The sequence below is a fragment of the Gracilinanus agilis genome, chromosome 2 (genome assembly GCF_016433145.1).
Source record: "Gracilinanus agilis isolate LMUSP501 chromosome 2, AgileGrace, whole genome shotgun sequence".
Classification (NCBI taxonomy): Eukaryota; Metazoa; Chordata; class Mammalia; order Didelphimorphia; family Didelphidae; genus Gracilinanus; species Gracilinanus agilis.
In genome coordinates, this window is record NC_058131.1 from 629,280,291 (window position 1) to 629,300,940 (window position 20,650).

At 37.6% G+C, this 20,650-nt stretch overlaps 1 protein-coding gene across 1 annotated transcript in view; it reads right to left on the reverse strand.

The window, feature by feature from the left end:
• SHTN1 (shootin 1) overlaps positions 1–14,242 on the reverse strand; it is a 112,462-nt gene extending 98,220 nt beyond the window's left edge. The window contains exons 1-2 of the mRNA XM_044665618.1: positions 14,134–14,242; positions 67–119 (exon numbers count right to left, since the gene is read on the reverse strand). Of these exons, the coding sequence (XP_044521553.1) occupies positions 67–119; positions 14,134–14,191 (111 nt within the window). The 5' untranslated portion in view covers positions 14,192–14,242. The remainder of the gene's footprint in view (positions 1–66; positions 120–14,133) is intronic.
• Between the last annotated feature and the right edge of the window lie 6,408 nt (positions 14,243–20,650).

Here is a 20,650-nt window from a genome sequence, read left to right on the forward strand (position 1 = left end):
AGAAGCAAAATTGGAAGTAAAAAATATAGAATATTTTAAAATCAGCAAACATTATAAAGGACAAACCTTCTCTTTTGTTTTCTTGTTTTCTGCTTTAAGATCTTCATATTCACCAATTGCTATAAGAGAATAAGGAAAACAATATTACAAAACTTTAAAATGAAAAAATAATCTAGCTTATTAAATTAAAATCTTGATTCATCTGAACCCAGTTGGTCAGAACCCTGAAAAAGGTAATTATCAAGGAGAAAAAAGTCACAGTAGAAATTTGTCAAAAAAACAAAAAAACAAAAAAAAAACACCTTCCAGGCAATTAAGTTAGATTACTATAAATTTAGCCCAATCTCTTGTACCTCCACAGTTCTACACAGTAAGAATTCATTTCCAAATCATGACCCTTGGCCACTGCAACATCCTCTATTGTCAAACCAAAGTTATATGTTGATTAAACTCTATATTAAGTCAGAACAAATGACTCATAGATTTTATAAAAAACTTCCAAAATAAAAAGGACTGCCCACTTTAAACTGGGTTCTAACACCCTAAACACTCAAATTAATCAGTATTTGATTATATATTAAAAATTCATCGGGCAACCCACAATGTAGGAATTGCTCTGAAATGAACAATACAAAAATACCAATTTAACAATGATGATTCATACCAAAGATTTTGGCTTCTTTAGCACTCTCATAATTATTTTTATTTCAGAACACATACACTAATATATAAATGCACCTAGAAAATCACAGAAACCAAAGTTTAACAAACTCACAAAGACAAATTCCATACCCTATAACAAAAGTCCATTTTCCAGAAAGGCTTTGAAGGACAGAATGAAAATATTAGGAAACCAAAAAGAAGAGAATATATGAGACCAGTTGTTAAAGAATAACTGGACAACTTGTTTCCCCTTCTCCAACCTCAGTTTCTTTATCTGTAAAATGAGAGGACTTGACTGGTTATCTCTTAGATTCCTTCAATATTTGGCATTCTGTTTTAAGTATATCAAAGGTAGGGCTTAAGAAAAACATCTAACTTAATGATTAACTGGTTCCCATTTCACTCTACTACCTGCAACAAATCCCAGGATCTCTAAAATACTAGTGACTTCTGTAACCCACTGAAAAAAATCACACTGCAATCAAACAATTAAAAAATATATACTGTAAATAGAATCTGCCTGCAAAAATCTTGTCTAGAGGGGGAAATAAATTTTTACATAGGAAGAGAATAGTAGCACTTCCAAGAAGGCCAAAACAAGGAAACAAATTTTTTTTTAAATCAACAACAAAAACCCAAGGCTTCTCAACACAGTTGATTACCTGAATGTTTGTTTGCCATTAGTGCTAGAGATGTTTGCCTCCAACTACAGGTAAGGGAAATCTGAGAACAGATCGCTGGAGTATAGATCTAGAGTTTGAAGGGACCTCAGGGGTCATCTTATCCACTTTCCACACCCCCACCACCACCTCTGCCCAAGCACCTCCCTTTTAAAGATAAAGAAACTAAAGCCCAGCAGGTTAAATGACTTTCCCCAGATCACAGCTGAGATTTGAACTTGGGTCTTCTGATTCCAAATGTAACACTCAGTTTATTTATTGGACAGAAATAATGTTAGTTCCATATAGGAATAAGAAATGTCTACAGCGACATGGTTACACAAATAATTTAAATTTAAAATGATGTAAAATAACCAGTAGAAACCTTGAAAACATGACATCACCTAAACACAAGACCTCCGTCTTTGCTTCCTTATTTTCCCCAACTGTGAAGAAAAAAGGACATTTTCCCAAAAGTTTACTCGAATATAGATCAGACCTTGTTAAAATGGCTAAAAGAGGTGAATTTTAAACTGATGAGGTCTCTTTATCAAAATAAATAAGAAATGCTAAAGCCCTTCACCAACAATTGGTACATTATATATCAAGTGTAGTATGGTAAAATGGAAAGTCTTAAACTTGGACTGCAGTCAATAGGATCTGGGTTCAAGTCCTCAGTCTACTACTTACTAGCTATGCGACAAATCATTTAACTTCTCTGAACTTTACTTTCCTCATGTTAAATGGACACAACAACATTCATCTATTACTACTTCAAATGGTTGTTTTGAAGAAAACTATACAATGTAAAGAGGTTGAGCAATTCTGATTCCAGTATTTCATAGTTTCCATTAAAAAGAAATAGAAAATAGAAATGGAAACTATGGGATTTTAAGCTTGTTATTTTGCATTCAAAAGTAGTTGGAGATTAAGTTAAAAAGTCTTTATTTAACATATCATTCCTAGTGACCTAGTCAGTGGTCATGCATGCTATAATAAAGGCTTGCAAAACCATGATCTCATATAGGCATTAAGGAGTTAGTCCTTTTTTCCCCCTATTTAACACATCCGATAGATGCTTTGAAGGCTCTCTTTATCATTCTAATACCATTCTTCCATTATATGACTGATAGCACCCAGATGGAACACTGTTGATTCCCTCAATTACTAGGTCTTTGTGGAAAGCATTAATTAAGAACCCTTCACCTATGATGTCTTAATGGAAATCAGGTGAAAACATGTTTTCTTGTAAGTGACTACATGCAACTTTTAAAAAAGGCTATAGTCAAGAAGGGGAAATAGGGGAAACAAGAGCAAAAGTGTAAGAGAAAAAAAGCCTGTGACAGAGGGAGGTAGAGAGTATTCATAAAAAAAAAACACACACACACACAAAGAAATTCCTACTAATGTTTTGAATTCTTCACAGCTACAACAAGTTTAAGACCATGGAAACTAATGTATCTCAAAAATCTAATTCTTTCCCTCTCTCTTTTCTCTCCATCTCCCTCTTTCTCTCATCTCTCTTTTCTTTCTTTCCTCCACTCTCTTATCATTCCAACTCCCTCTTCTCTCCCTTCTCATTTCTCTTTTGTCTTTCTCTGCCTCTCTGTCTCCCCCTGCTTCTTCCTCCCTCTTTTTTCTCTTCCTCTCCTCATGTCTCGTTTCTCTCCCCTGCTTTTCTCCCTCTATTCTCTCTTCCCGTGCTTCTCTCCTTCCTTCCTTCCTCCCCTCCCCCTCAACCTCATTTCTTCTCTTTACTCTCTCTCTTTCCCCTCCTCTCTTTCCTGTTTCTCTTGTCCCTCTCTCTCCTTCCTTCCCTTTTCCTCTTTCCTTCTTTCTCTTACACACTACCCTTCACACACACACCCATATACATACACAAACATCCCCCTTCTCCAACCTCAGTTAACAGTGTTATAGTATATATGAACTGGTTTCTGCGAAGCAATAAAACAGATTTCTCACTATTTTTGTCTTAAAGCAAGTTTTCACATTAGAGTTAACTCTACTATCAATATGCTCGTGCAAAAGACTCATTTTGCCCAGAATGTGAGGAACTCTCTAGTATGCTGAGAAGCCTTATAAGACTATTTCTAGTTTCCTATATATCCACCAGACTTTCCTGATCCTCCTGAACTACTTCTTGCAGTGCTAGCCTATAGAGGTAGGGGATAAGGTGAATAATAAGGAGTTTTGGTTTGTAGATGACATTGTATTAATTACAAGAAAGGGGTACTGGGAGAAGTCAATGAAAAATAATTAAAGGAGCAAAGAAAGTGAAGTGGCATAGAAGAAAGTAAAAACATGACAAAGATAAAAAATGGGGGAAAACTTAATATTCAAATGGTCTACTTAGCCTTCTTTAAATGCCAACTACAATCTTGTCTTCTACAGGAAGCTGTCCCCAACACCTCTTAATTCCAGTGCCTTCCCTCTGCTAATTATTTCCTTTACATTTGATATATTGCTTGTGCATATAAATTTATTTGCTTATTGTTTCCCCCCATTAGATTGTGAGCTCCTTGAGGGCAGGGACTATTCTCTCCCCCATCCCCAGTGTTTAGCACAGTGCTTAAAATACAGGAGGTGCTTAATAAATATTTACCGACTATTGGCATATAGAGCACCTGTGGTGTTGAAAGGAGTAGGAAGAAGAGTTACACTATGTAAAAGAAAACAAAAAGAATAAGGATAATGTGCTACAAGGGGTAGGTTAGTTCTTTATTCATTAATACTCAATAATGCCAAGGAGAAGTTTTGTTTACTCTAAGTTGTTGCATGAAAATCAAGAGAATTTTAGAACTGGAAAGTAATTTAGAGATTATTAGGTACTTATCCTAATTGACAGTGGAATTTGACAGCATCTATAGAGAGTAATTAAATAACTCTGGGTATTATTTAAATAGTACTCCTATATTTCCTATGCAAGATCCAAACATGCTAGTTTATTTTCTTCTTATAAAAATCGGGTAAGGGACAGAGGGCAGGTCATTTGATAAGTGAAAAAAAGTGTGGACCTGAGGGATTACATTTTACAGATAAGTGATAAGGCCAAGACTAGGATAGTAATCAGAGTTCCTGACTCAAAGTCAAGGACTCTCTCTATTGGACCACACTGTCACATTGATTGGGTCAAATCTCTCACACAAGACTTGGCCAGAAAATTATAAATACTGTTCATGTCCCTATCTACCAAGCTTTGTGGTTAGAAAATCTAAGAAAACTAAAGCCTTCTAAGGTCATCAAATATAACCTGAAATTCACTGCTTGATGAGATGTTCTAAAGTGAATTTTCATATGATCAACATATATACCTGAGAATTACAGAATACAGAAACACCTCCGAACAATGGTAAAAGAAGGAAATTATTTTTCCCTTCCCCTAATGGTGAATAAGGGCCTTAGTCATAAAAGACTTTGTTCAATTAGGACACTAGTCCTTTCTACACAGATACCAATAGGTTCTGCACTTAAAGCCAGGACTAAAGAAAGAAGAGCTATTTATACCTACCTTGTTAATTAAAGCATTAGGGAGGCAGAGAGAAAGCACTGTTAGAATAACTGATCAAATAACAAAGGTGACATATTTAAATCACATCTGGAAAGAAATTAATGGCAACTCTGAAATTCACTGGTTTTCTGGGATGTACATAGTACTTATTCTAATAAAGTATAGGCAAGGCTCTCTAATTTAACTAAATAAAATAGCCAAAAACTGGGTAACTAAAAATTCCTGAAATAATCCTAAATTTTATTTCTGTCCATGTTATTTTTCTCCCTATAGGAACTTGATATTATCCTGTTTAAAATAGGAAACACAGGATTTAGACCTAAAAAGAGTCTTGTACATAGGGAAAGTGGATGCCTTGGTAAATTAAATGAGATGGGTAGTAGTAAACACCAGAGCTACGATTTAAATGAATTTTAGAGTTTTTAGAAAATTTAGAAAATTTTAGAATTTTCTAAGTCATATGTCAGTAAGCTTTCTCTGTCAAGTAGCAAAAAAATAAAAAGACTACATAGTTCCAATGAATTTCTATAATGAAGTTAGATGGATCTTTCCATTTCAAAGGTAAAAGTAAAAAAAAATCAGATTTGATAATCAAATTAGATTTAAAATTTCAGTGTTTTATACTGTACATTAATTTTGATGCCCTTCCATAATAATAGCTAGTCCAAGAGCTAAATATTAGCTAAGTGCTTTACTATGATTACTACTACTACTACTACTACTACTAATAATAATAATAACAATAACAATAACTAACATTTAAATAGAGCTTTAAGGTTTGCAAAGCACTTTATACCATTTGATCTTCACAGCATTCCTGGGAGGTAGGTGCTAATATTATTCCCATTTTATAAATGAAGAAAAATAGCCAGACAGAAGTTAAGTGACTCATTCAGAGTCATGCCCTAATTAAGTGGCTTCCTGACTCCAATTCCAATACTCTATCCACCATACTACCTGGTTGGCTCTAACAGCAGATTCTAAGTCATTTGCAAATTGTATAGCTACATCATGAAGTCTATAGATCTTTTCAAACTCCATTTAAGCCACTTGGGATTTGCATTTATTTATATTTAAAAATCTATTAGGAGATGAATTATAGTTGCCCAAAGGAGATTTATGGCTCAGTGTTATAAGCATTATTAGATTATCCAAATCTCCCCACTACAATCCAAGTCAGCATCAATTTAGCTTATATATGGAAACCATATGATAATAGCACTGATGAAGATTTTCTTTGAATCAATCTGAAATGAGATGAATGGGGGATTATGGCTTGAATCGAAAATGTGACATTTTAGTAAACCTTTCAATTTTAGCACAAAGTTCATTTGGATTAATTTTGTTTAGTACTGCATAGAAAAATAATATAAACATGTTGTAAAGTTTTATAAAATTGTTTCTAGAGCTAGGATATGTCTTCTGGAGCTAGGATAATGTGACCCATAATTGAACATTTCTTTGCACTGACTTCAGGTGGCTTCAATTTTGAAGCAAAAGTAAGGTTTTTATAATTGCTATAGTCAATACAAGACTAAATTCAATGTCCTCAGTTCGTGGTGAAGTCCCTTGCTCTCCCTCTCTAATGTGCACAGCAAATGTTCTGTTTCATCAGTGTAGGACCAAGTAAGAATTACCTGAAGGAGTAGCTAGGTAGCTCAGTGAATAGAGAACCAGGCTTGGAGAGAAGGGGTCCTAGGTTCAAATATGACTTCAAATACTGCCTAGTTATATGACCCTGGGCAAGTCACTTACCTCCAAATATCCTAGCCTTTATAGTTCTTCTGACTTGGAACTAAAACTTAGTATAAATTCTAAGACAAAAGGTAAAGGTTTTTTTTTTAAAACAATTTATTTGAATTTTTAAAAGACTAAAATCATTAGCTTAAATAACTATGATACAGTACCCCCCGATCTAGAAAATAAAAACAATGTTTTCACCCTCCCTTCAGGAGAGAAGTTTGAATTTTTTTTTATTCTTTTATGGGTTGTTTACATTATTTTACTATAAAATTTGGGGCATTTGGTCATAGGCTAAATGTAGGTCAAAGTTAAAATTTCTAGCCTTTGTCCTCTATTGGCTTTCCTATTCTTTTTACAAACTTTAACTTTTTGCTTAGTTTAGCTTTTTAAAAGATTATATATTCTATGGTATTAAAAGATAAAATGTGTTATACAATACTATACATGTATTTTTTGAATTTCTGAGTTTCTAAACATTTTCTATGTTTTCTACTGGTTTTGGCATGTTGTCTGTGGCTTCTGAAAATCTCCCCCTAAAATTCCCATTTAGTTTCTTATGCCAGCCCATAATATAGTGACATGGCCATGAGGAAAGTCAAGATGTAGAAGGGATGCCTATATTTTAGTTTGTTTTAAGGGAAAACCATGTTTTTCTAGGTTTTAACTTAAAAGGAACCTATTTTTATTTAAAGAATGGTCAAAACTAAACAATCTCATAGTAAGGTTTCCTTATCTACAAGTGGCAATGTTCCCGATAAGCTTTTGATCACTATATTGATAATAACATGATATTTCTATATTTATCAAATAATGAACCTTCCTGAATTTCTACAAATTCATCACTATTTTGTATAAAAATCATAAATCTCATATATACCAAATCTATAATATTAAAATAACAATCTATAATGTTTTGAAATAGAAATGTATACTTTAGGAAATGGGATGGCCCAAGGTACAATCAAGAAGGTACTATTTCACTATACTATTATAGATGTCTATCTCCTTAATAAAATGAAAAACAAAGGAAAAAATGAGAATTACCTCCGTTTCTTTTTGAATATAATCAATAACACTGGCTTCCTAATTTTTAAGAGGTATATATTATAACTTTCTGGAAAGATATAATATAGGTAATTATGCTACTTGATAGAAAAGACAGTACAATGTTTTCAAGTAATTTGACAGTGAAGTGGGTGTGATTTAGAAGGCAGGGAACCCAGGGAATAGAAAGTATAAATTAGAGATTGTTCATATTATGACAGGTGTAGGCATCATAATTCACTACTTTCTTCAAAAGTAACTTCATTTATGACATAAAACTGTGGGTCTGATTTTAATTAAACTATCAGTTTGAATAGACTGATCTTTATCTTTGTCACCTTACCTAAGGGTTAAAAACTTGACTTATGAGCAACGATTTTTGTTGTTGTTTTTCATTTTCAGAATTATAATACTAAGTAGGAGCTGGTGAAGTTTCAGGATAAAACTTACTATATTTGGTGGGTCAAGTAGAGTATGATTCTCACTGAGGGGTTTAATTCTAATTTTAAATTTAAAAATTTAAAAGGACACACTGTTTAGTTAATAAAGAAATCTTCTTTACATCAGAATCAGTGGACAATTTGTCAGTCTGAAATGTTACTCAGTATTTGTTAAGAAGTGATGATAATTATTGGTTATTTTCAAATTTTTGCATTCCCCCATCAGCTTGAAGAAAAGCAATATGGAACTCTGCCCAAAAGTTACCAAACTAGACAGATCAATGACCCAGCAACACTACTATTAAGGTGCTACATGTACAAAAATACTTACAGAAGGTTTGTTTTTTTTTTTTATGGTGGCAAAGAACTGGAATGTAAAAAGTGCCCCCCACCTAGGAAATAGCCTAACCAGAAGTGGGGGGCAAGGCATGGCACTTGGTCTCTGGGGGGGCCAGGGGATGACACTCAGGCTCTGGGAAGGACTGGCATGACACTTGGTCTGTGGGGTGCGGTGGGGGTAGAGCCTTACGCTCTGTCTCTAAAAGGTTTGCCATCACTGACCTAGTCAAAGATCCCCTTGTATAGCATCACAGGACTCTGGAACTCTTTGCTAATTCACGTTTTTAGCAATAACTTAGTCAAAGGCATAGCAGACTTTTGAAATTTATGAATGCTACAAAAACAAAGGATAACTAATAAAAGAAAATTAAGGCCCAGGTCCAAAATTTGGACTGTCTTTAGAAAGATTAAATGTAAATTACTGCACTTGGGTTCAAACAATCAATTACACAAGTATGGGATGGTGGGAAAGTGAATAAAAAGCATTTCATATGAAGGGAACTAGACATGTTAATGGACTGTCAGCTCAACATGAGTAAACAGTGAATATGAATCCCCCCAAAATTAATTCTCTTAGGCCACATTCCTAGAAAAATAGAATCCAGAACCAGAGATGATAATTCCATTGCACTGTCAGAGTAAGGCCACATTTGAAGTATTAATGCCTTTTTCTGAGCACTATACATTGGTAACAACATTCACAAGGTAATAAAGGTCCAGAAGACAGCAACAAGAATGACGACGAGCTTTGAGATCATGCCATCCATAGACCACTGAAGGAAATGTAGATATTAAACCTAAAGAAGACTAGAGACACAAGATCACAGTCAGTATCTTTTCAAACATGAAAGAATTGTCACATGAAAGAAAGATTCAACCTGTTCTACTCAGCCTAAAGAGAGCCAGGACCAATGAGTAGAAGTTATAAAGAAAGCAGAGAATACATATTATAATATAATAAGTATAAAGTATAAATATATCATAATATAATAAGTATAAAGAAATTTCTATGTATATGAACTTTCAGAAAATATCTCTGAAAGTAATGGGTTCCCAGTGTTTAAGCTGAAGCAGTATGGCCACTTGATAAGGATGCCTTTGCAGGGTTTCAAGTTAGGTGAGAGTTGGATGTAACAATCTCTGAGATCCTTTTCAATTCCGATTCTCTGACTCTAAAGCAATGAAGTGACGTGTTAAAAAATTCCACAGCAAGCACAGATAGGATGTTTATCCCATTTCTGAATACAAAGTTGAGAAGGTTATAAAAAAGTTGAGAGAATCAAGCCCCCAAAAACCATCTTCTAAGGTGGCACAATAAAAAGCAGCAGAACCAGACTCCAGCTCTGACCTCTCCAACTCTAAATCAATGTTTGTTTTTTTTCCATTACATCTTTGAGTGTTCATCAAGTTACCTCTTCTACTTCTTTTTTCTATCTCAAAATTGTAGCTTCTCAAACAATAAGGTTAAATGGCATTGAAAAATTAATGAAATCAAGTTGCCTGTCATCGCTTAGCTCTGAACCAAGTACACCCCTGCTATTTATACTCCTGGAGGTGGATTAAAAAATTATGCTCTGTATTAAAAGGTCTCAATGCCTGAATGATCAAAGGTATGAACAATTCAAAGGCAGATATACATTTCAGGAGAGTCATGTTTCAAAAAGTATCCTTGCCAATCCATGACCTTTGGAGATGGCCTTGACCGATGAGACATAATGTTTGTAAGTATGAGCTCCTTACTTTTTATTATTCTGCCATATGTGTTCAAAAAAGGTGGTGGCTCATTCCATAAATTTATAAGCTCTTAATTTGAAAACAAGAGGCATTTTGACGTAGTAGATCAAGAGCTGGGGTCAAGGTCAAGAGGAAATGGGTTCAAGTTTGACTTCTGTCACAAACTGGCTGTGTGGTAATCCTGGGCAAGTTATTGAACATTGCAGTGCCCTGGGAAGCACCTGCATTGGTAAAGAAATGGTTCCTCAGAAGGATGGTTCTTCTGGATACCAAAGAAATTGCACACCCAGACCAAACCCCAAAATAAACACCAAATGCACACACACACATATACAACCAAAACCTAATCTGAAGGCAGATTTTTTGGATAGGAAGGAAGGAGATGGCTAATATTATCTTGTAGTTATGATGACCCACTTAAAGTGGAGTTCCGTGATTGATATGTTCTATATATTGAAAGTCCCCACCCTCAATGGTCAGCTCTAGGGTGGTAGGGCATAAGAAGGCTATAAAGGAGATGCCAAGAGGTTTCAAGAAGAGTAAAAATTTTAAATAAACCACTACCGTCATAATATTGGACAGACCTACAAATTTAACTTAAAAGAATTAGAACATAAAGTCATAACATTTTGGAGCTGAAGGGAACCTTAGAGATCATCTTATGCAGGCACTTCATTTTAGAGATGAGGAAACAAAGTCTTAAAGTGATTTGCGAATTTTTAATCAATGTTGCAAGTTGGAGGGTAGATGGAATTAGAAACAAGTATACTCACTACCTTTCTCCTTGAGGATGTAGGTTGAGAGACAACTCTTGGATGAGATGGTTAGATAGAGGCAGATAGTCAAATATTGTGAGGGATAAACTACATAGGGCAGGAGTTGGAGTAAGGAAGTCTTGAGTTCAAAGCCTGCCTCAGATACTTTCTAGTTCTATGATAATTGGCAAAGCCCTCAGCATCTCTCAGCCTCCATTTCATCATCTATAAAATGAGAATAATAATGACCTCAAAGATATGTAAAAATCAGATAAGATTTTATACCAGTGAAGCATTTGCAAACTTAAAAGCACTATATAATGCTGCCACTATTATTACAAATATTTGTAAATGTGTTCATTTTGTGAATCTTTCTGAAACTAAGGATTTTTGTTTTTGTCTTTTTTTAGCCAAGGTTTTTAGCCAAGCTACTTCTATGAAGTACCACCTGGAACTGGTTTCATAAACAAAATGTTGCTCATGAGCTACTTAGTTTGGTGTCCTCTGTCACACAGGCAGTCCAGCACAATGTCCCTGGCTGAGTTCCTAGTGCAGGAATAAAATACACTCATTGTTTCAGCTTTAGCCAGGTAAACACACTACTTGGTTATGAATCCATCAAATATTTATTGAGCAGAAAAGAAGTAGAAAAAACAGTGACTTTACAAGTCAAGAAATGGTTTTCCAGGCCCGGCTTCACCACAGTCTGTGTGACCCTGATCAAGTGATTTGATCTCTCTAAAAGTGTAGATTTTTCTTATAGGTGATTTCATGATCTCTAAGGCCCCTTCCAGCTTTTAGGGCTATAATCCTTTAAATTATAAGATCACTTCCATGGTTAATATTCTAGATTGTGGTCAGTCTAATACTATGTGCCTAGCACTGCACTAGCTAAATGTTGTGGGTTACCTACAGCAAATTTTGCCCTTACCTCACCATTCCACTACCTTGAATGAGCAAATCTTAATTAGAAAGGCATATTTCTTGCCCTCCATACAAAACCACATCCTCCTACTCCACAGTCTAGCACAAATGGCACAAAAGAAGCATTTAAGAAATATTTGTTGAATATGTGAATAAATAGCAATGAATTCCAAAAGCAAAAAAAAAAAAATCCTCAAAACTAAAGGCTCATCTTCAAATGGGACTGCACATTAAAAGAACTGGAAGGGGGCAGCTGGGTGGCTCAGTGGATTGAGAGCCAGGCCTAGAGATAGGAGGTCCTGTGTTCAAATCTGTCCTCAGACACTTCTTTGCTGTGTGATCTTGGGAAAGTCACTTAATCCCCATTGCCTAGCCCTTGACCTGGTACCTGTTCCAGGGGTCTTGAAAGGCAGAATATGGAACAACAATCTTTAAGTTGCTTTTTTAATATTCAAAAAACTAGCCCAAAAGATAACTATTGGAGGAGGTGAAATTGGGGTAAAATAAACAAAGCAAGGGCAGGTAGGTAGCTTAGTGGATACAACACCAGGACTGGAGATGACAGGTTCTGGGTTCAAATATGACTCAGATACTTCCTAACTTTGTGACCCTGGGCAATTCACTTAACCCTAATTACCTAGCCCCAACTCTCTTTTGAATTGGAACCCATCAATTCTAAGACAGAAAGTAAGGGTTAAAAAAAAAAAAGAATAAACAAAGTCTGAGAGCTTGAGTCAGGAAGATCTAAGTTCAAATCCCTTCCTCCAATATTTACTACACATGTGACCTTGGGCAATTCCCTTTACTTCTTTGAACCCCAAGACAATTCCCCAAAACTTAGTTACACAGAAAGAAATCACTGATATTTCCTATATGAAATAAAGACATAACAATTAATTGCTCAATGATTCCATTCACCAACCCAGTGACTTCCCAAGCTACTCCTTCAGGATCTGTTTTGTGTCTTCCACTATTAGACTGTAAGCTCACTAAGGACAGAGGCTGTTTTGCTTTTTTTCTGTTTTTATTCCTGTATTTATTTTTATTTTTATTCCTGGCACTTACTACAGTACCTAGCATATAGTAAGCACTTAATAAATGCTTTTCCATTCATTCTTTCATCTATCCATCCATCTTTACCAATCTATAAATTAAGATGGCCTGTTTATTCTAGTTAAGCCATTAAATATGAAAAACACTAAGCTTTTGTGAACCCACCCCCACACTTTTCAGCTACTTTATATGTGACTGTCTAGAATAGTTTTAAGAACCTTAAAGAGCTATCTATCTAGTTCATTCCCTGGCCTTCAGGGAAGTAAGCTATTAGGATTCCCATTTTACCAATGTGGCAATTAAAGCCCAGAGAGAGTAAGTGATTACTCCAAGGGCATTAACAGGCAGTTATCTAGATTAAAAATGTACATTTCTATATATTCTCACTTTCTGAATTTGCATTCCATGTTTGCTTGGAAATCTACACAGGCTGTCCTGGTGTGGGAGGAGGAGTATGGAGTATGAAGTTCAACACTCATTGGCTGACAGCTTTCATTTAAAATAACATTTGATTATCTTGTTATTTTTTCAAAACCTTTAAAGGAGACTGGCCAAAACCTGAAAAAGAGTATGCAGAGAGAAGTAAATCCACACACTCTGATAGCAGCCGTTGACCTCCCTAAAAGCAGAGATTCCCAGAGAGCTGGAGTGTTGACCTACTGTCTAATAAGTTGCTAAAAATGGGAAGTGAGAAAACACCTTCTGGCCTGGAAAACAAGACCTAGCTTTGAAATGGGGGAAGGGGAAATGGAAACTAGTTCAAGCTAGAATTGAAAAAGATGGAAAGAACCAGGAGAAATATGGCAGGCCTGGGCGCCTCTGGTATTTGGAGGCTGGGGACCAAGGAGGGCTCAGAAGGAGAAGCAATAATCATCTAAAGGCGCCCTCCCTGCCCATACCAATGAGGGGCAGTGGGCAATCACGCGCAACTCGTCTTCGTGTCTTTGTCCCGCCCAAAGTGGCAGCCCGGGCCCCAGGCCCTCCACCTCTGGACACCACCCCCGATGCTTTGCATTTTTCTGGGTTGAACCTCGCAGTCCCCAGCGATGCTTTAGGGAGCCCAAGTGATCGAGGTAGAGGCTGAGGCTTCGGAGCGCCCCTCCCCGGCAAAAGGCCGGGAGGAAGGGGAGGGGGCAACCCACCCCCACCCTTCCACCGACCCAGGGCAGGGCATCCTCGTGCTCTGCCGCCTCACCTTCCCCCCTCCCCCACCCCTTGGTAGGCAGCTGCAGCAGCCACCGCCCCCTCCCCGCGGGCGGCCCCCTCACCTTGCTCCTTCAGGCTGGTGATGAGCTGCAGCTGCTTCTCTTCGTCCGAGCTGTTCATGTTGGCGGCAGGGAGTGGGGGTGGGGGTAGGCGGAGAGGCAAGGAGGGGGGAAAAACGAGGGGAGGGGGCTGTCCAGGGGGGGTAGGAAAAGAAAGATGCCGGTGCCTTGCCGCCCTACACCCCGGAAGTTGGGCTTCCTCCCGCTCCTGCTCCTCCTTCTCCTCCTCCTCCCGGCGCGGAGTGGACGAGTGAGATCATCCTTACACACCTACTGCCGCAGCCGCCTCCACTAGGACCACGCCGGCAGTGGCAGTGGCGGTGGCGGTGGCGGCGGCGGCGGCAGCTCTGGTGGCAAAAAGGGTGGCTGCTGGCCTTACCTGCGAGGAGGGCCGGGGGAATTGCGGGAGTGCGAGCTGCAGAGGCTCGAGATGCCCCCCAGGGACTTAGGGCGTAGCCGCAGATGCCTATGTACAGACCCCGGGCTGCTTCCCGGCCACACGTGCGGGCCAAGAGAATGGGGGGGTCGGGGCGGGGACGACGGGGTCCTCCACGCTGCCCCCCCCCCCAGCCTCGGGATGCTTAGGGCAAGGAGAGGAAGGGAGAATGGCATTTGCTTTCTTCTCCTCCTACACCCCCACCCCCATACACAAAGACGGGAAAAAGAGAGATCGATCTGCATCCCATCCCCAATCCCTTTACAATTTCTTTAAAAATCTTGGGATTCGTGTTAACTGTCACCCCCTCGAAAACCCATATGGTTGAGGGGTAGGGAGGAGAAACAGGACACTCGTGAGAGATTTTGTGCCCTGCTGGCCAATAATTTCCCCCTAACAGTCCATTTGCCCCTTCCTGAACCATTATGGAGAATAAAGTGACAAAAATCAGGGTGGTGTGAGGTGATCTGCCTTAGGGAAGAATCTGTCTTGGATTTCTGTCAGGCAAGACACACCCACCCACCTCCACCAGGAAACTCAAAAGAAATCCTTGCAAAAGGAAGAGGAAGAACAGTTTACAAAACTGATCTGAAAAAAACACATAAATGAGGACTGGTGGTATTAGAACCAGCACATTGGGTTCTGTGGGATCATTTTTCATTATGGGATATGGACTGAACCTATGGTTTCTTTGGCATAGAGGGCTTCACAGATGAAGAAGTTCCCTCTGTCAATGCAGGTGGGAATTCACTGCAATTTAGAGTCTTAGAGAGATATGGTGGCATCAAACTCAAATAGAAATGGAGACCTTGAATGCAGACAATAGCATCCCTGCAGGCTGCATATTAACAATTTTAAAGTGTAAGGTTAGGGGGCAGTAGGGTGGCTCAGTGGATTGAGAGCCAAGCCTAGGGTTGGGGGGCCCTGGGTCCAAATCTGTCCTGAGACACTTCCTAGCTGTATGACCCTGGGCTACTCACTTGACCACCCATTGCCTAGCCCTTATGGCTCTTTGGAATTGAAGGTAAGGATTAATAAATAAAGTGTAAGGTTGTCTATGCTTTATTGTCATTTTATTTTTTAAAAAAAAATTTCTCTATAGTATTTTAATCTGGTTCTGGCTGCACTGGAGAGTATTGAGCCACATGCTTGACACCTCTGGCCTAGAGCATTTGACCAGGGTCACATGGGCAGTATATGTCAAAATCCATACTTGGCCATATATACTAAGATTTGAGGCCATCTCTCTATCTACTATAACATACTGCCTTTCTTCTCCATTTTGGCCCTGGTTAAAGTATGCTAGTGGCCCTAGAGGAAGGGAAGGGAACAAACATTTATTAAGCTACTACTGTATGTCAGGCATTGTGCTAAGGATTTTCTCTCTTTTCTTTCCTTTTTTTTCCTTTTATTAAATCCTTACCTTCTCTCTTAGAATCAATACTGTGTATTGGTTCTAAGTCAGAAGAGCAGTAGGGCTAGGCAAGGGGGTTTAAGTGATTTGCCCAGGGTCACACAGCTAGGAAGTGTCTGAGGTCAGATTTGGACCCAGGACCACCCAGCTTTGACCTGGCTCTCAATCCACTGAGCCAGTGATTTTTTTCTCTTTAGATCCTCATAGTAACCTGTGAGGAAGATGTAATCACAACATTTGCTGAGTATCTACTAATTGTTTGACATAATCTCACTGTTAAAAAGAATTTGGCATACTAACTATCCTGAGTCAACCAAAGAATCTCTTGTACCTTTATGACAAAAGCATTTTTTTCTCAGCCACATGTGTCTTAAGCCACATCTTTGAATGGAGAAAGCAGTGGCAGAGTTATCAAATAATATTTTTAATCAACCTGCTTGCAAATAGCTCTGTTCTGGGCACTGAACAAACAAGACTTAAATTGTTCTGATCAGAGGGGATATCTTATACTTTAGTCCAACTCACATATTATTCCATGTAGCTTTGATTGATCACCCTTCCTCTGACCTTCTGTGGCACTTACAAAATGTGAAATTTGGAAAGCACCTCCAAAGTCATTTTGTTCAGTGTCTGCACCAGAGCAATAATCCCCTCTACAACATGCTTGCAAGTTGTCATCTGACCTTTGCTTGAAGATGTCCAGGGAAGATGACCCACCACTCCTTCCCAAGACAACCGGATACATATTTGAATAGTGTGAGCTGTATGATTAAGTTATTTGTGAAATCAAGCATAAATCTGCCTCTTCATAGCTTTCATTTACTGTTCTAATTCTGCTCTCCAAGACCAAGTAGAACAAGTCTAATCTCTCCTCTGCATCACAGCCCTTCCTTCAGGGTAGCTAAAAAAGAGCTATCTGCCTTCTCCAGACTAAAAAATTAGGGAATAAGCATTTATATGGCACCAAACTGCTGAGCATTTACAGATACTTCATAGGATCTTCATAAAACCCTGGGAGGTAAATAATATTGGTATGCCCATTTTATAGATGAGGAAACTGAGGCAAATAGGAATTAAATGACTTGCCCAAGGTTCCACAGTTATCTGTATCTGCATCTGAGTATCAGAGGCCAAGTTTGAACTTGTCTTTCTCACTTCAGACTCAGCACTCTCTCTATTGTAACTCCTAGCTATGTTCAGAGATTAGGTGACCACCTGTCAGGTATACTATAGGGAGAGAGTTCTTTTTTTATTTTAAACTGGACTCAAATTGTGATTCCATGGATTCTACTAGGAGTAGAAATTAAATTCACTGGTTTATAATTTGCACATTCTACCCTTAAATTAGGATAACTGTTGCCCAATCCTACAGTATGTACCTACCACTCCTTGTTCTCATCAATCACAGTTACAATTTCTTTTAAAATCTAGGATTCTCAAGTCATGTTAATTACCATAGAATACAAAAAAATTTGTCACGGCAATATGGGAAATGTAATAAATCTCTCTGTTACCCTTTTGAAATTAATTCATCTAAATTTTTCTTATGTCTATAAGCATGGTAAACTCTGGAATTTATTTCCTTTCATATTAAGAATTTGTTGAAAACCAGCAGTTATGGAGACTGAAAGAAGTAGGAAACCTCTAATGTAGGATGTTTATCTGAATTTGCATCTTGAAATTATTAGGGGCACCTTGATATTCCCTTACTACCATCTCTGTACTTAACGTGGGTAACAAATTACAACTTGCCATATCTGCTTTGCCTTTTCTATATCAACTTTCATTCTACTGGACAGAAAAAAAACCAGATGAAAAATAAGTTAATATCTGCAATTATCATCCTATCCACCCAAAGCAGCACTATTATTCTTTTTTTGCTCTTCTTTTCACTAATATGGCCTTTAAAAATATATAACCTGTGGTTGTCTTTAGTTTTTCTTGTGAGCCTCAGTTCATTTTGAATACTCCTAACAGTATTCTTATAGGACTATGCCATTGAAAAAAAATTTAAACCCTTACCTTCTATCTTAGACTTAATATTGTATATTGTTTCCTAGGCATAAGAGTGGTAAATGCTAGGCAACTGGGGTTCAATGACTTGACCAAAGTCACCAAGTTAGGAAGTGTCTGAGTTCAGATTTGAACCCAAGACCCAAGACCTCTCTAGGCCAGGCTCTCAATCAACTGAGCTCCCTAGTTGCCCTAGGAGCCATGCTCTTATAATCATCCGTCATCCAAATGCTTCCATTTTTTGTTTTGTTGTTCACTCATTTCGGTTGTTTCCAACTCTTTGTGACTCCATTTGGGGTTTCTTGACAAAGATACTGGAGTGGTTTGCCATTTCCTTCTCCAATTCATTTTACCAGTGAAGAAACTGAAACAAACAGGGATAAGTTACTTGCCAGAGTCACACAGCTGGTAAGTGTCTAAAGCCAAATATGAATGCAAAAACATGAGTCTTCCTGACTGCAAGTACATCATCCACTGTGCTCTATCCATTATGCCACCTAGCTTCTCATCTTTTATACCTATATTTAAAAAATGTAAATAGTTTGGTGGATTCCCTATGCATCCATGTTGGTTTCTTTAGATAACACTCCCCTTTATTCCTCACTGGAAATATTTCTCTTTGTGTGAAATATTTCTCTTCATGTCCTCATAATTTAATTCTTAAGAATTTCATTTTATATTTGCATATATCATCCTCTCATCTAGACTTTAAGCTAAATGAAGGCAGAGAACATGTTTTGTGCTTCATTTATGGTCCAGCATATGTTGGCCACATAAAAGATGCTCCATAAATCTTTGTTGAATAATTGAACCACCGTCCAGTATCTTTCCATTATGACATGAGTTTTGAATTGGTTTCCTAATACTGCAAATGAGTATACTATCCATCCATTCTCCCTCACCTGATCCTTTTTTTTTTATGAAACTAAGGCCCAGATTTCTAAGATTACACATCAGAGTTAGGGGCAGAGTTTTGGGGGCAATTGATCAGAAGATCAAAACTATATAACTATAATGGGAAAGTACTAGACTCTAAATTAGAAAATTTGGATGCCAGCCTGGTTGTGCCAACATTAACTATGGCCTTAGGTTTTAATCATTTAATATCCTTGAATCTCAAATTTTTCATCTATAAATTGGAATAATAGTTTTCTTACTACCTACATCTTTGGATTGTTACAAAGATCCAACAAGATGATACATGTAAATTGTAATAGTATATAGGTTCAGAGGACTCTAGTACATAATATTTCTCTTACTATAGCTTTGGAACCATAAAACATTACCTAAATGTCAATTATAAACACCATACCTCTCTCTAACAGTTCATTACTAGCTCATTGCTCTATATTGCAGGTGAAGGAAAGCCCATTTCTCAGGGAGACAGAACAGGGAAGGATCAAAGTGTTTATGGAGAAGGGAATGAATGGCATTGATGTTAGCTTGTTTCAATAGATTGAGATTGCGGATAGGGAGGAGGAGAGTGAAGAGAATATTCTAGGCATAGGAAACATTTTAAGTAAAGGCAGAAAGGCAAAGGATGATTCGAGAGAAAAATGTGTACTCCACTTGGAGTGTAGACAATTTGGCTGGGGAAAGAAGAAAACATATTTTCGTGTTACTTTCATGTAACATTTGGGAAATTTCAGTGCTCCCAGAATGCTGATTGCTGAAAAAGTCCATGAATACTTATATTCTTCTGTTGATGTAACATAATTTCAAATCATTGGAACATCAAGATCTCAGGAAAACTAAAATGACAAATTAACCAAATTCAGCAGTGTTACCAGAAGTGACGTAGAATGGGAGAGGGAGATGGATCCAAAAGGCATTAATGATGGGATAAAGTGTGATTGATAAGATTCACCAAGAATGTTTGGAGAATGACATTTTCAATGGAAAGTCCAAGGGTCAAATTGGTATCCCTAAAATCTTAGAAGAACAAGAAGAAAACATCCTTTGGGATACTGGGTGCATTTTTTGAGGAGAATTTATATGAAATTATGGACATGAATAGCTCAAGAAGGGCCAGCTAGGTAATACCATGGATAGAGTGTCAAATCAGAAGGATGAGGGTTCAAATATGGCCTGAGACACTTCTTAGCTATGTGACTCTGGGCAAGTCACTTAACCTAAAATGCCTCTCCCTTATCACTTTTCTATCTTATGATTGGTATTAAGACAGAAGGTAAGGATTTTTAAAAATAGCTTGAGTTGAGAAGGCAAGAGGAAAGCTTGCAATCTATATGGATAGATAGAATACCTATGTAAGAATTCAGTAACTAATTCTTCAAAATACTGAGTAATAAAAGAAAGAAATCCTTCCTAAATTTATTATCATATGAATGTGTTTTTTGCCCTACTGTCTCAATTAGCTAATTCAAATCCTGAGCACAAGAGAAAATTGCTTCCTTGATTACTTGAAAACTGACACTAGTTCATGAATACCCGAACAGATGGCCACTTCTCCATATGTTGTAGAGAAGCATCAGGCTGGAGTTGGTCTAAATAAGTTCCTATCAAGTTCCTCCCAGCCCAAAAATTCATCATGGCACAATGGGTTAGAGTCTTAGCTCTCTCAATATTATGTTGACTTGGATAGGTCACTATCCAAACCTCAGTTTCCTCATCTGTAAAATAAGAGGGTTGGACTAAAT